The sequence below is a fragment of the Lipotes vexillifer genome, unplaced genomic scaffold (assembly GCF_000442215.2).
Source record: "Lipotes vexillifer unplaced genomic scaffold, Lipotes_vexillifer_v1.1 scaffold892, whole genome shotgun sequence".
NCBI classification, from domain to species: Eukaryota; Metazoa; Chordata; class Mammalia; order Artiodactyla; family Lipotidae; genus Lipotes; species Lipotes vexillifer.
The window spans coordinates 279,800-295,037 of NW_006786445.1; the positions used below are offsets into that span (position 1 = coordinate 279,800).

The 15,238-nt window shown below is 50.3% G+C and overlaps 1 protein-coding gene across 1 annotated transcript in view; it reads left to right on the forward strand.

The window, feature by feature from the left end:
- OTOG (otogelin) overlaps positions 1 to 15,238 on the forward strand; it is a 93,270-nt gene that overhangs the window by 24,057 nt on the left and 53,975 nt on the right. The window contains exons 15-22 of the mRNA XM_007458796.1: positions 5,737 to 5,869; positions 6,755 to 6,932; positions 8,527 to 8,651; positions 9,530 to 9,742; positions 11,321 to 11,513; positions 12,894 to 12,968; positions 13,573 to 13,616; positions 15,139 to 15,238. The exon at positions 15,139 to 15,238 is cut by the window's right edge and continues 17 nt beyond it. Coding sequence (XP_007458858.1) covers positions 5,737 to 5,869; positions 6,755 to 6,932; positions 8,527 to 8,651; positions 9,530 to 9,742; positions 11,321 to 11,513; positions 12,894 to 12,968; positions 13,573 to 13,616; positions 15,139 to 15,238 — 1,061 coding nt within the window. The remainder of the gene's footprint in view (positions 1 to 5,736; positions 5,870 to 6,754; positions 6,933 to 8,526; positions 8,652 to 9,529; positions 9,743 to 11,320; positions 11,514 to 12,893; positions 12,969 to 13,572; positions 13,617 to 15,138) is intronic.

The window sequence follows — 15,238 nt, forward strand, 5'->3', positions numbered from 1 at the left end:
CGGCTCTGAAGCTCCCCGCTCCGCCTCACGCAATCTCTGCCCGCGAAGGGGCTTCCTAGTGTGTGGAGACCTTTCCTCCTTCACAGCTCCCTCCCACTGGTGCAGGTGCCGTCCCTATTCTATTGTCTCTGTTTTTAATTAATTTTTTCTTTTGCCCTACCCAGATACGTGGGGAGTTTCTTGCCTTTTGGGAGGTCTGAGGTCTTCTGCCAGCGTTCAGTAGGTGTTCTGTAGGAGTTGTTCCACATGTAGATGTATTTCTGGTGTATTTGTGGGGAGGAAGGTGATCCCCGCGTCTTACTCCTCCGCCATCTTTCCACTCCTTAGGTAGGTTTATTCCTAGGTATTTTATTCTTTTTGATGCGATGGTAAAAAAAAAAAATCTCTAAAATTGGTCTAATTCAACTTAATCTCTGCTTCCTTGGATTGTACCTTCAACATCTCTGTATTCGTTTATTCAGCATATACTGAACATCTATGTCTTCCAGAAGCTGTGTTGAGTCTTTGGGACTGGGATGAATTAGACCTGGCTCTGCCCTCCTGGGCCTTACAGTTTGGTGGGTGAGGCGGACAAGTGACCCCCATAACCTACTATGTTACAGGAGCAGTGACAACATGGACAGTACAGAGTAGATCTCCATGGAGGAACTTTTCCCTGTATTGTTTCACCCAGATGTCAGGTGGGAGGAGGAGGTGGATCAGGAAAGGCTTCCTAGAGGAGATGAGCCCTGAGCTGTGTCAACCACTTGTGAACATAACTGAGCAAAAGGCCAACCTGCAGGTCTGGGGTAGATGCGAGCTTGTTTGTCTCTCAGTAGTGAGTGCACTGTCCCTGAGCTGACAGTGCTAGCCAACCTCACCAGTCCTGGTCTGGTGGCACTGAAGCCCCTCCTGGCATAGAGGAGCAGGGGCTCACACCCCTAGCCAGGGGGGCCACGCCCCAGTCCCTCCTCCCTGCTGGCTTCTGCAGCCCCAGCACTGAGGGCCCTGAGTGTGAGCAGACGTCAGCTGGACATGCCCCTCACTGGCCCTGGGGACCCATGCTGGGCTGTGGATTAGGTGGAGGACTGGGCTTTCTCCCTCTTTAGGCCTCAGCGGCCCCCACCCCTTTCTCTGCCAGAGAATGGCCTGGGCCTGACCTTGACTGCTATCTGAGTCAAGAGAATACTTGTCCTTAAAAGTTGGGTCACTCTCATCACATCCTGAGGGTGGCAAAAGGCAAGGCAGACAGACACAGCCCAGCTGGGCTCCTTCCCACTTATGGAGGTCTGGCGTCTTAGAATACCTGAGGGCTGTGGGACCTCGGGGGGTCCCTTACTCAGCCCTCTCTCTAACGTGTCCCTGACTGGCTGGCCAGCCTTAGCCTGAGGTAACCTGCTTCAGTGCTGGATGGCGCCGCTTGATAGCACGTTCTTTTTACCATGAGCCAGGTCTCCTCCTTGTGACGTCATCCATGCCGGTGAACTGATGGAGGGCCAGCTTTGGGCCAGTCCTGTGCTGGGCACGGTGAGGGTTACACAGATGAATCTGACCTGGTCTTACCTGCCAGGAGCTCACAGCCTGATGTGGGAGGTCAGTCACGTCCTCAGGTCGGTTGCTTCAGTACGAGATACAACACCATCAGTGCTGTAAGAGGGGAGTTCTGTGAAGGAAGAAATACCCCTATGGGGTAGAAGAAGAGGGAAAGCCTCATGGCAGAGGTGGCATTTGAGCTGAGTGACCTAAAAGGTGGGCCTGGAAAGAGAAACAGAAATAAAATATGTATATTTGAGGATGGGGAGGAAGGGCAGTCCAGGAGGATTAGAGCACATGAGAAAGGCAGTGAGGTTGGAATGTTCTATAATGCATTAACACAGGAGCAGAAGGACTTGGCAACTGGCTGACTGTGGCTGGTAAAGTTAGGCGGGATGTGGGAGAGAAGCAGGAAAAGTCAAAGAGGAAGCTGTGACTTCAGTCTGGGTGAACAGAATGGGGTGGGGTGAGGACAGTAACAGGATGATGAAAAATACTTGCACAGTGCTAGGAACTTCAATCACTTTTGCATACAGCATCTAGTTTAAGGTTCAAAATACCCCCACGTGGTAGTTATTATTATTCTCCCTATTTTAAATATGATGAGACAAGCTTACAGCGGCTTGGGGCATTTCTGACAACCCATAGCCAGAAGGAGGAAGAGCTGAGCCCCATCCAAGGCTGGATGTTGTCCGGAAAGCCTGTCACAACCTATTATTAACATCTTACGTTAATTACAAATAATGAGCCAGTATGGATACATCAGTAACTAAAGCCATACCTTATTCAGATTTCCTTAGTTTTTTACCTAATGTCATTTTTCTGTTCTAAGATACTACATTACATTTAGTCATCACATCTCCTTAAGCTCTTCTTGGCTGTTATAGTTTCTCACCTCATTTTTGATGACCTTGAAAGTTTTGAGGAATACTGGTCACTTACTTTGTAGAATGCCCCTCTTTTGGAATTTGTATGATGTTTTTCTCATGGTTAGAGTGGAGTTGTGGGTTTTGGGGAGGCAGATGGGAGGTAAGGTGTCATTTTCATCACATCTTACCAAGGCTACACACTATCAACGTGGTTCATCATTGTTGATATTGACCTTGATCATCTAGCTGAGGTAGTGTTTGCCACCGAGAAGTTACTCTGTTTTCCCCCTTTCCAAACTGTTCTTCTCTTTGGAAGGAAAGTCATTATGTTCAGCCCACACTAGAAGAATGGGGAGTTATGCTCCCCTCCTTGAAGGCACAGAATTTACGCAAGTTTTTCTGCAGATTCGTTTTTTTCTCCCTGATATATTTATTCAGTCATTTATATCAGCATGCGCTCATGGATATTTATTTTATAATTTGGTTTATAATCCAATACATTTTTATTTTGTTACTCAGATTGTTCAGCTTTGGCCATTGGGCAGTCTTTCATGTGGCTCCTGTGTCCCTTTGACACACCTCCATCACTCTGTGTGTGTGTACATACTTCCTTAACCTTTCGGCCCTACAACATGTACCAGGCTCATCTCGTATATTTCTTGTCCCAGTCCTAGAATCAGCCATTTCTGCAAAAATATTACCAGGCTTTCTTGGTTCCTTTTATTAGAGAATGGTGTCAGAAGCCAAGACCTGGGCACGCACTAGGTATGCTCATTGCTACTGGGGTATCATTTCTTTTAGGCCATTTCAGCTGACAGAGAAAGGAAATATATGAACAACCCATGCATATCCTTGTCTAACCAACATATATACACATATCGATAAATACTTCTATAAATAACCATTTGATATGTGCTAATCAGGAGTTCATACTCATGTTCCAACTCTAAGGTACTGCTGTATGGATCATTCTAGCCTCCTCCCCTTGCTTATCTCTAAACACCCACTCCAACAGTAAGAAACCTGGCTTCCATTATTCACCTATTCATTTACCTAACTGTTCAATTCCAGTATACATATAGAAGAGTATCAGAATTATTATCCTGTATCTCCATGGGAAATAACTTTATCAAGTAGAGTACAGCGCTTAGGCACAATTCCTTTTGCTCTTAGTCTTACAAACTCCATTTATTTCCAAAGTAACTTAGGTCAACAGCTTTCCCCAAAACCCCTTTAGTGAGGTTGTTTCATATATTTGTAATATATTAGATTCTTCTGTCACAGTCTGCATTCCATTCTGGGATCCCCTGACCTCCTACGTAATTTTTTTAAATTGCGTACATTAGCGTTCACTCTTTATGCTGTAAAGTTCTGTGGCTTTGACAAATGCAACCCCAAAGTATTTCATGCACTTTTCTTATATGTATCCAATAGGGAGGACCAACCACATGTTGTATCTCTGTTTTGCAGAGGAGAGAACAGAGGTTTGTAGAAGTTAAGTGCGTTCTTTAGGGTCTTATGGCTTTCAGTGACATCAGAATTTGAACCTAAGACTGACTAAAGGTGCAGGCTTTCTTCCTGCACCAGTGACATGCCCAGGGGGGACCAGAGGATAAGTGGGTTTGACAAAGAAGGTGATATTTTAGGCACGATGATTTTGAGCTGTTTCAGGGATTGTCCCCTTGGGCAGAAACTTAAAAGAAAGGTCATAACTGGTTGCACAATGTCTTTCTGAAAAGTTTCAAGCTCTGATCAGTTCATTTCAGTGCTCGATTGTATTACTTTCCTGTTACACTTTCTCTGGCTGTCTTTGAACTTAGGATAAAGTCCAAAAATATTACAAAGCTCTGCCTAAGCTGGCCCCTGCCTACCTCTTTTTTTTTTTTAATGAATATGTTGAAGTCCTAACCCTTAATTAATTAATTTATTTTTGCTGTGTTGCGTCTTCGTTTCTGTGCGAGGGCTTTCTCTAGTTGTGGCAAGCGGGGGCCACTCTTCATCGCAGTGTGCAGGCCTCTCACTATCGTGGCCTCTCTTGTTGCGGAGCACAGGCTCCAGACGCGCAGGCTCAGTAGTTGTGGCTCACGGGCCTAGCTGCTCCGCGGCACGCGGGATCCTCCCAGACCAGGGCTCAAACCCCTGTCCCCTGCATTCGCAGGCAGATTCTCAGCCACTGCGCCACCAGGGAAGCCCTCTGCCTACCTCTTGAACCTTAAACCACTTGGCCCAGTGGGCTCTGACCCCTCTGGTCTTCTTTTACATCCTTGAATACAGTAAAAGCCTTCCTGTCAGGGATTTTGTACAGGTTGTTTCTTCTGCCTAGATGTCTTCCCCATTGTTTTCTTCCGTTACCCAGCCAGCTTCTATGCATCCTTCTGATCTCAGCTCAAATGGCTCTTGAGCTTTTTTCCCATGCCTCAGTTTTCTGATCTGCAAAATGGAGTTGTTAGTAGTACTTACTGAATAGGATTGCTATGATGATTAGGTGGGTAAATATGTTAAAAAATATATCAGAATGGTACTTGAACATAACTCTTAAGTTAGCTGTTATTATTATGTTATAATAATATTGTAGTATAACTGTTATATTATTGTTATGATTATTGTTACATTACTATTATCATTCCCTAGGATGACCTTTCCTATCTCTGCAGGCTAAGTCTCATTCCCTCACTATATGCTTTCCTAGCACACTACATCTCTTTTCAGCACTGATCACAATAATAATTAACCAACTTTGTAATTACTTATTTAATGTCTGTATCCCACACGAATATCTATTCTTCTTGAGGGCAGGGACTATATCATTTTCATCATGTATGACTGTGACCATCTTCTGTGGAAGGGAGGTATGAATGGGCCCAATGTGTACTACCCATTTCAGAGATGAGAACCTGAGGCCTAGAGAATATTAGCTCATTTCCTGCCTGCTTATGAGTGGAGCTTGATACTCTGCAAGATGTGACACATAGAAAGAGCTACATATACACCCATAAAAGGATGAAATTAAAGTCCTGGATTGCAGTCAAGTGGGGAGGCCAGTGTTTCTGGGGCTGGACTCTGGGTCATCTGGGGTCCAGCTCTGCTCTGTGTCATAGCCTGAGGGTTGACTATCAGTTTTATTTGTATTTTCCCAGTTCTGCCACTAACCTTCTCCAGTCTGTACCTCTGCCTTCCCATTCCCCAGATGAAAGCATTTGGTTAGAGGACCCCTAATGTCCTTTAGGCCTCTGTCACTGTGGGGAGGCTTCACCTAGCCTCAGACTGTGCTGAAATCCCTGCCTTTGGAGGGCTCTGTTGGGACCAGCAGGCAAGACAGACTAACTCTGCCCCTTTGGCCTTCCTTTCTCTCTAGAACCAGGATGGAGTTTGTGTCCAGTCAGTGTCAGTGATTCTGCATCAGGACCCTCGGAGGCAGGTGACCCTGACCCAAGCAGGGGATGTCCTTCTGTTTGACCAGTACAAGGTCACCCCACCCTACACAGACGGTACGGCCCTGGTGGATGAGAGCTAGCTGAAAGGTGGCGGCCCAGGCTCTTCTGGCCAAAGGCACTGCCACACGGGCAACAGCTCACATTCTAATACTGGGTGAATCAGGCCAGGGGGACACCTTGGTCCCAGGAACATGGACTCTGGACTTATAAAATTGTCTTTGTCTCCATCCCAACATGACAATGGGCTTCATGGCAGTATGATGGCTTCTCCTAACATTAGGATATTAATGGAGCTGTCTTCCATCCCTACTCTCACTATCTATTAATTAATTATTATCCTTTCTGATTTCACAAGGTATTTGTGATAGCTCGTAGGAAGCACATCTAACAAAAATGGCAAAACTATTAAGAAATAAAATGGCACCAGAAAAAAATTAAAAAAGAAAAAAGGATAAGGGCTCAAGATTGAGAAGAGGGGAGATGCAAGAGTGTAAAGAGCCCTGCCCCCCCAAAAAAGGCAAGCCACAAAATGTGTAAAATTCACTACAACTGAATCTAAAACTTAAAATTGCTACAATTGAATCTGAAATCATATTGTGAGCTTCCTGGTAGTCACTGTGGAAAAAAAAAAAAGGGTAGTTAACAGAATTCTCCTTTGCTAGAAAAGGAAACACACCACTTAGGGAGGCAAAGCTTTAATTGGCACTCGATGCTAGAAGAAATTTCTCAGCGAGAGCTGCCATGGTAGGTTATTCCTGGGTCCTGACTTAATCATTGAATAGGATTTTCTCAAGGCTCCCCAAACCAACCCCCAGGCAGAGCCTCACTGTGTGAAGACTGGGCTGGGTATGGGGGTCAGCGTGGGCCACGCAGGTGGTGGCGGTGGATGGGGTGATACTGTCTGAACCTCCTACATCCCCGCTCCGGTTCTGTGCCCAGACGCCTTTGAAATCCGGAGGCTCTCGTCTGTGTTCCTGCGCGTGAAGACCAACGTGGGTGTGCGGGTGCTCTACGACCGCGAAGGACCGCGGCTGTACCTGCAAGTGGACCAGCGATGGGTAGAGGACACTGTGGGCCTCTGCGGCACCTTCAACGGCAACACGCAGGACGACTTCCTGTATGTGCCCTGACCCGGAACTGGAAGGAGAGGGGGAGGCAGACCCCTTAAGAGTGTGTGCGGGCTGGCGCTGCCTAGGAACGTTTCTCCCGGGCTGCCGTGGGCTCTCAGTGTTCCCAACGTGCACCATTGATTATTTAGTCCTCTACATTTAAATTTAAGTATGTTTCTTTAAAGCAGTGGTTCACAGTCATTCTTGCGCCAAAGAATCATCCCGGGAGCTTGTTAAAATGCTGATTCCTGGGTCCCACTCCTCAAGAATCCGATTTAGGGTACTGCCCGGGAATCTAATTTTTAATAAGCACCTCTGTGATTCTAGTCTGTGAGGTCTAGAGAGATACCTTGAGAAATACTGTTTTACAGTGAGGTCTTAAAATGGGTGGACCTCAGGCTGAGTTTGATTTGGCTCACGGTTTTGTCTGTTTTAACTGGTTGTGAACACTTTTAGATGAGTGTGAGCCCCCAGTAAACCAATGATGCCAAAACCCTTGCTTTCTATCCCACCAGGCCATTTTAACTCACGTACCTTCCCTACCTGGTGCTTGTGGTTTGCATCCTGTGAGCCTCCCAGTATTCTGGGGAGGGCTATTTCCCATGGACTGACAGAGAGTTGAGAGAAAAGTCTATCTAGGCATTGACACAGTTTAGGAATTTGAGAGAGGACGAGAGTCTGACCTTCCAGAAGGGAGAACAAAGGGTTGATCTTGACGGCTGAAGGTTCTGGCCAAGTTACACGCTTTGGGTGATGCAGAAGGAAACATGAGAGGCTTTCTTCAGACAGAAATGAGAATTTGTTTGGAAAAGCAAGGACAGGAAAAACCTGGGAGCTTTTCCATGCATGTACATTTTAAAATGTAGCATCCTACTCTGCCTTGCCTGGTGGAGCTGATGTTAGGGCAGCTGGTTAGAATGGTGAGGGCAGACCTTGTTTAGTGTGGGCTGCTTGCCATGCTGCTAACTGTGAACTCTGGGTGGCAATACTGCTCTGTGTAACTTGAGTGTTCTCACTGCTCTGGAGAAATAATGTGCCTGTGGTGGGCGCCAGGCAGAACCTGCCCCTCGTGGACACTACGATCTCTCTCCATTCTACCATCTACACCCAGTTCGGTGACCTTTGGAGACTGATGTTGTCTAGGAAACATGCTTCTCCCCTTCCCACTGTTTATTGCCCCTCCTGTGACTATTTCCCACCTGGAAAGAGAGGGAGGGCAAAGGAGTTTGGGGGAACTGCCCTTGGAGAAGGGAAGAGGAAGTCTTAATGTGGTGAAGTTTGGTTGATGGTGTCCCTGTTTATCTCTTTCTGACATGAAGAACTGGGGTGGGTGGTGAGGGTGGGACAGTGTGTGGCCTCAAGCCCATTTGGAGCCTGTTGAATGTGATGTGTGTGTGTATGCACGCACATTTGTGATTGTATGTGTTTGAATGTGTCTGTGTAGATCCCCTTGGCTGTTTGCGTGTCTGGCATATATTTGTGTTCTGTGGGTGTGTGTGCGTGTGTGTACGTGGGCAGGTGGATGCTTACCTGGGTGTATGCTGTACGTTCACTTGGGTGCACGTGGGCCAGTGTGTGAATGTGGCTCTGCCGTGGCTGCAGGTCCCCAGTGGGTGTGCCTGAGAGCACCCCACAACTCTTTGGCAATTCTTGGAAAACACTGTCTGCCTGCTTCCCGCTGGTCTCTGGCTCCCCGCTGGACCCCTGTGATGTGCACCTGCAAGCCGGTGAGGTGATCGGGGAGGGGAGGGAGGATGGGTGTGACTGGTTTGAGAGAGATGAGATGGGAAGCTGGGCATGAGGATGTTGACCACATTGGGTAGGAGTGATCAGAAAGAAGGTGCGGGGAGGGGACTGGGCTTCCCTTCTGATGAGGGTCAGGCAGAAGGGAACCTCACGTCCTATCCCTGTCACCTACACACACATTTGTACCAGCTCCTCCAACCCAGGGCAAAAGTCCGAGGTCTCACAGTGGCCCCACCAGGCTCTACGCTCTCCTAACATCCCCCTTATCTCACCTCCTCCCCCACCCACCTCCCACCCTCCCCCTTCCTCCAGCTGCACTGGCCTCCTCGCTCTCTTCCTACACAGCCTGGTCCTTCTCTCCAGGTCTTTGCACTGTTCCCTTCACCTGGAATGTTTTTCCCTCATAAACACATGCCTCACTCGCTCACCTCTTTCGAGTTTTTGGTCAAACATCTTTCCACTGAGGGCTTCAGACCACTGGGTTTAAAATCACAATTCCCCTCCCGCCCCAACTTGCAATCCCCATTCTCCTTCCTAGCTTTCTCTCTCTCCTTAGATTCTTCCCCATTAATTTACTATGGAAGTCGTCTAGTGATGGTCTCCGCCAACCAGAATGTCTGCTGGATGAGGGCAGGGACTTTTGTCTGTTTCGTTCACTCCCTTGATTCCTTCTGGCATATAGATTCATGCCTGGCATGAGGAATGCATTGCACGAGTGCCTGTGCATGCGCACACACATACACACGCACTCCCGTGTACACAGTCCCCTGAGCTGTGGGGAAGGAGGGAGGGAGAGACTGGGGCCTGGGGCACCAGGCAAACCAGACCTCTGACCCTTGGCCCGTTTGTCTGTCTCCAGCCTCCTATGCCCTGCAGTCCTGCAGCGTGCTCACTGGGGAGCTGTTTGCGCCCTGCTCCGTGTACCTGAGCCCCGTGCCCTACTTTGAGCAGTGCCGCCGGGACACTTGCCGCTGTGGGCAGCCCTGCCTGTGTGCCACGCTAGCCCACTATGCCCGCCTGTGCCAGCGCCATGGGCTCCCCGTCGACTTCCGTGCCCACCTGCCAGACTGTGGTGAGTGCCCCACGCTTGTGTACCCATGTGAGGACGGCTGGAGGAGCCGGAGCTCCAGGTCTGAGTGTCCACCTGCCCCCCTGAACTCTCCCCTGGGGCGTCCTACAGTCTCCTCCAGCCTGACACCCCTTCCTCCCAAACTGCTTCTCCTGTGCTCTCCATCTCTGCCGAGGGCCCGCATCCATGGATTGCCCAGGCCTGACACCTGGGGCACGTGTCGCCTCCAGTCCACCTCCAAGTCCTGTAAGTCTGGTCAACTGCAAATTCAGCCAGTTCTCACCACCACCATTGCCACCACCCTAGTCACAGCTACCTAACAGGTGTCCCTATAGCCTCTTCTCACTGCAGCCAGAGGGAGCTTTCTAAAGATCACGGGCTGTGTGGCCCTCAGGTTTGAGTGCACACGTGGCTCAATGGGCCTGGGCTCGCCCGTACCCACCCCCACTCCCACCCCAGGCCACACACCTCTCCATGTCTTAGTCACCTCTGTGCCCCCAGCCCCAGCACAGGGCCCTACTCTCAGTAAGCTTTTAGCAAATGTTTGTTGAATAAATGGAAAAGGCACAGTACAGTAAGTCTCCTGCTTATGAATGAGTTCCGTTCCTAGAGCATGTTCGTAAGTTCAGTTTGTAAGTCAAACAGATTTAACCTAGGTACCCAACTAACACAATCGGCTGTATAGTACTGTACTATAACAGGTTTATAATACGTTTGCATCTTTGAAAGTTCATAACTCGAAGGTTCGTATGTAGGGGGCTTACTGTACTGGGAGTCAGGAGGCCTGTGTTTTATTCCAGCCCTGCAGGTAACTTTCTGTGTGTCTGTGACAAGGCCCTGCCCGTCTCTGAGTCAAAGTTTCTCCAGAGCTGGTTGGATAGGACCACATTAGAATCATCATGGGAACTTTTTAAAAATGCACCTATCTGAGCCATATCCAGTATCAATTAAAACAATGTATCTGGCAGTGAGGGGCAGGGGTCAGCATTTTTAAAAACTCCCAGGTGGCTTTGATGTGCAGCCAGGGTGAGAACAACTGGGCTTGACAGTCTAGGTGGCTCTACTGGCCCTGACAGACTGTGGGAGACCCCAGGGGAGTGGGATGGTGTCCAGATGAGGAGAGGGCAACCCTGAGTCTTGGACAAAGGGCCCCGAGAGGCTGCTGGAGGGAGCACAATTGATCTTCATAAGCCATGGAAGCGAGAGAGGCAGAAGTGTGTGTGTATTTACAAACCTGTGCACGTGTGTCTGTGGGTGAGTGCAGGACTGTCAGGGGGCAGTGACTTCCACTCCTTGCCCAGTATCATTACCTAAGAGGAATATCCTGCAGAGAAAAGGAAATACCAATGGCAGGGTCCAGGCTGAACTTGGGAGGTGGGACCCACCTCTGTGGCTCTGCCATTCTGCTGTAGTGGGAGGCAGACTGGGTTCAGATCTCAGCTGTGACCTTGGCCTGCTGTGTGACCTTGGACAAATGTCTTAACTTCTCTGGTTCTCAGTTCTCCTCTTTATGATGATGACTCCACCCCACACAGTTGTGAGTAAGAGAGAAACAAAGCACAGTTACATTCCTTACTACAGCACTGTCCTGTGAGGCTACCAAGGAGTACAGCCCCTGTGTGGCTCCGTGTGGACAAACCTGCCAGGACCTAGCTGGCCCTGAGGCCTGTGGAGTTGATGGTGGTGGTGACCTCAGCGGGGACGAGTGTGTGGAGGGCTGTGCCTGCCCACCAGACACCTATCTGGACACCCAGGCTGACCTCTGTGTTCCCAGGTGAGCAGGCTGGCTTGAGCTCTGTGTCAGGTGGTGATGAGGCTGGGGGTCTCCAGAGCATATGAAACTGGGGTGCCTGACTGGGCCTCTCATGTCCCTACTTCATCTCACAATCTCAGGGCAGAGCTTGGAGGGTAGACTGGGTCAGTGGTCGGGTGGGCTTCCTCCTCTAGACACCCCTCCCCCTTCCCTGGCCTCTCTTCTCAGCTCTGGCTCTTTGCTCCAGCCCAGCTTCCCCATGAGACAGAACAACCCTGCAGAGCCAGCAGGGTCTCTGCCCTCATCTCTCCTCTCCTTCCACAAATCTTTACTGACCATGTATGTTCCAGACATTTCTAGGCCCCGGGAATTCAGCAACGAACAAAACAGAGTCCTGCCCTCACAGAGCTCACATTCTGGGTGGTGAGACAGATAATAAGCAAATAAAGAGATCCTTAATGGGTCTGGTGGTGACAAGAGCCATAAAGCCAAATACAGCAGAGTGAGAACAGAGGGTCCTGGGACAGGGAGGGGTTACTGTTATGTCATATGAAGTGAGCATGGGAGGAAGGCCTTTCTGATGAGGTGACATTTGAGCAGAGATTTGAGTGAAGAGTGCTCCAGGCGGAGGGGCACAAGGGGAAGGCCCTGAGACCTGCCTGTGGGCGTTCTCGGTGTGGCTAGAGGGCAGAGTTGTGGGGGGAGGTGGGATGTGGTGACCTCACCTCACAGGATCCTGGGGCTGACTGGCAAGATCCTTGTTCCCCTCCAGGCCTATTTCTCCATCTGTAAAATGGTATCACATTCAACTGAATAATGGGGGGGCTGGAGAGAAGCCCCTTTAGGGGGCATATTTGATTCACTCACTCAGAGACCTTTTGTAGCTGCAGTCCTCCCTTGAGATCCAGATGTGTGCCCTGCCCCGACCCCTTGAGTTTGAGTGTTGCCAGGGAGGGGAGCCTCTGAGGGTTACATGGGGTGGAGAAGGATTTAGAGAGGGGGAAGGTGGCGAGAAGCACTGGGGTCGGATGAGTTCAGACACATCCCTTCCAGCCCTCGACGGCTCTGCTTCAAGGCCTGCACTTGGCCGTAACCGGCAGGTGCCGTGGGAGGTATGTGAGAAGGCAACACAGTCTTTGGCCTCAGATGACCTACAAAGAGGAGCCTGCAGAGACGGTAGCATAAGGTTCTCCACCTTATGCTAGAAAGATGACGTATTTTGGAGGGCCTAGCCTGGCGTTCACAGTATTTTAACAACCTGTGTGGTATAGGCACTGAGCCATCAGAACGGATGCTGGGTCTGAATGCCCCTGGCTGGCTGAGGGGTGGGGTCCCTGTCCTTGGCTGTCCCTGCCCCGGCTCCTGAGCTGGCCCACCTTTCTCTGTTCCCGGCTTGTATAGGAACCAGTGCTCCTGCCACTTCCAAGGAATGGATTATCCCCCTGGAGACAGTGACGTCCCGTCTCTAGGCCACTGGTGAGCTCCCTAGACAGCAGCATTATTATCTTCTCTTTATTATTATTATTACTTTTTAAATTTTTTTATTTTTTTGCGGTATGCGGGCCTCTCACTGCTGGGGCCTCTCCCGTTGCGGAGCACAGGCTCAGCGGCCATGGCTCCCGGGCCCAGCCGCTCCATGGCACGTGGGATCCTCCCGGACCGGGGCACGAACCCGTGTCCCCTGCATCGGCAGGCGGACCCTCAACCACTGCGCCACCAGGGAAGCCCTATTATTATTATTTTTAATCTTAGTCTGGCTGCGCCACAGGGCATGCAGGAACTTCCCAGACCAGGGATCGAACCCGCGGCCCCTGCAGTGGAAGCGTGGAGTCTTAACCACTGGATCACCAGGGAAGTCCTATTATTCTCTCTTGAAATGGAAGTTGCTGACTAAAGAAAATTCAGCAGTGCAAAACTTTCCATGAAGCGACACCCACCCTCCCCCTCTGCACAGGGAGCCAGGGACAGAAGTGGGCATGTCCTTCTGAATCTTGCAGTAACCTGAGTGCAGTAACTCGAGGTCTCCGGGCCCTGCAGTGACTGGGTGGGCTGATCCCAGTGCCTCTCTCTCTCTCTGCAGCCACTGCAAAGATGGGGTCATGAGCTGTGGTAGCAGAGCCCCAGGTAAGGGTGACAGGGAGGGTGGGGCCTCCTTCCTGGTAGTGGGGTTGTGGAGAGGGGCGTGGAGAGCTCGAGGACAGACCAGGACAGGGGCACCCCACCCCAGGTCTTGTGCCACACCGAGCCTTCTGTGTTCTTTGCCCTCTCGGGAAAGGTTCCAGCTTGGAGGGTGGCGTTGTGAAATCCTGTCCCAACCTCAGCCCCACTCAAGTGGCTGTCCCTCCTGCTTCTCGAGAAGGTGCTGAGACTCCATCTCCCTCAGGGGTAACCAGCTGGGGTATCTGGACAGTCCCTTGACCTCCCCTGGGTCGTGGATTTCCTCTGTCTGAAACATCACGTGTCTACTGAGGCTGACTCTGTGTCCAGTGCGGGATGGGGGATCACAGCAGTGGGGACGATAGGCTGAGCCTTTGAGGCGCTCACAGGCAGTAGAGATGGGAGCATCAGGGTGGCACACTGGTGGATCAGCCTGTGAGGGCCTTGGAGGTGGTAGGGCAAGGAGGCTGGAGCCTTCAGGGAGGACCTCCCGGGGTGGATGATGCCACTAAGTATGGAGATTGGCACAGAGGAGATCAGAGAATAATCATATAGCAGGTGGCAAAGAGCAGGGCCTCCAAACTCAGGTAGCCCTGGGTTCAAATCCTGCCCAGCACTCACTACCTGTGCAGCCCTGGGTAACTCACTTCACCTCTCTGAACCTTCACTTCCTCTTTTGTATATAACCTAGATTCCTATGTTCTCCCCACGTCTCGTGTATGTCCCTGAGAGTGTTTTTCTTTTTGTTGTTTCTGGCTTCAGGTTTCTGCCCTTTAGGACTTTTATTTCATCTCCTGTAGCTATCCCTTTCTCTCTGTTCCATCCCAGGGTGGGCATAGAACTCAGACCCCCTTTATTGATTTTCCTAAAAAAGATCGCTCACATGGTATAAGTGTATACGGCCAACATGACTGAAGGCTCTGGGAGAGAGAGTGGGTTTATGTCACAGAAATACAGGTAAACGGGAAGTTGACTTCCATGTTGTTAGAAGTCCCCTGGCCACCCTGCCACACTGCATGGCTATCCTCTTTCTGGCTCCTCTTCTGGTTCTTCTGGGGCACTTCCTCTCACCTAATCATGCCTTTGAAAGCAGAAGTGACTTCTCTCCATTATATGGGAAAATAGGGGATAGTAATACCTCACAGAATTGTTGCAGGATTGAATAAGAAAATGCACATGAGGGGCCTGGAACAGTACCTGGTGGAAAGGACACATCCAGTAATTGGTACTGGTGGTGGTTGTCCTATTGTGGGACAGCACACACCCCTCCCGCCCACTGTGATGTGCACTTGGGAACCCAAGGAATGCCTCAGGGGCAGCAAGGGCATGAGAAAGCATCAGAGCCCCATCTCTGCCTGCATCCTCCAGATGCTGGTCCCCAGGTCTCCCTGGCCCCCCCTGCCGCCCAGGAACCCACCCCAGGCCCAGGTGTTCCAAGCATCCTGCTGAGTGTCCAGGCTCTTGCCAGCACCACCCTCTCCTCTTCCAGCTGCTGCCTGTCCAGCAGGCCAGGTCTTCGTGAACTGCAGTGACCTGCACACCGACCCTGAGCTGAGCAGAGAGAGGACGTGTGAGCAGCAGCTGCTGAA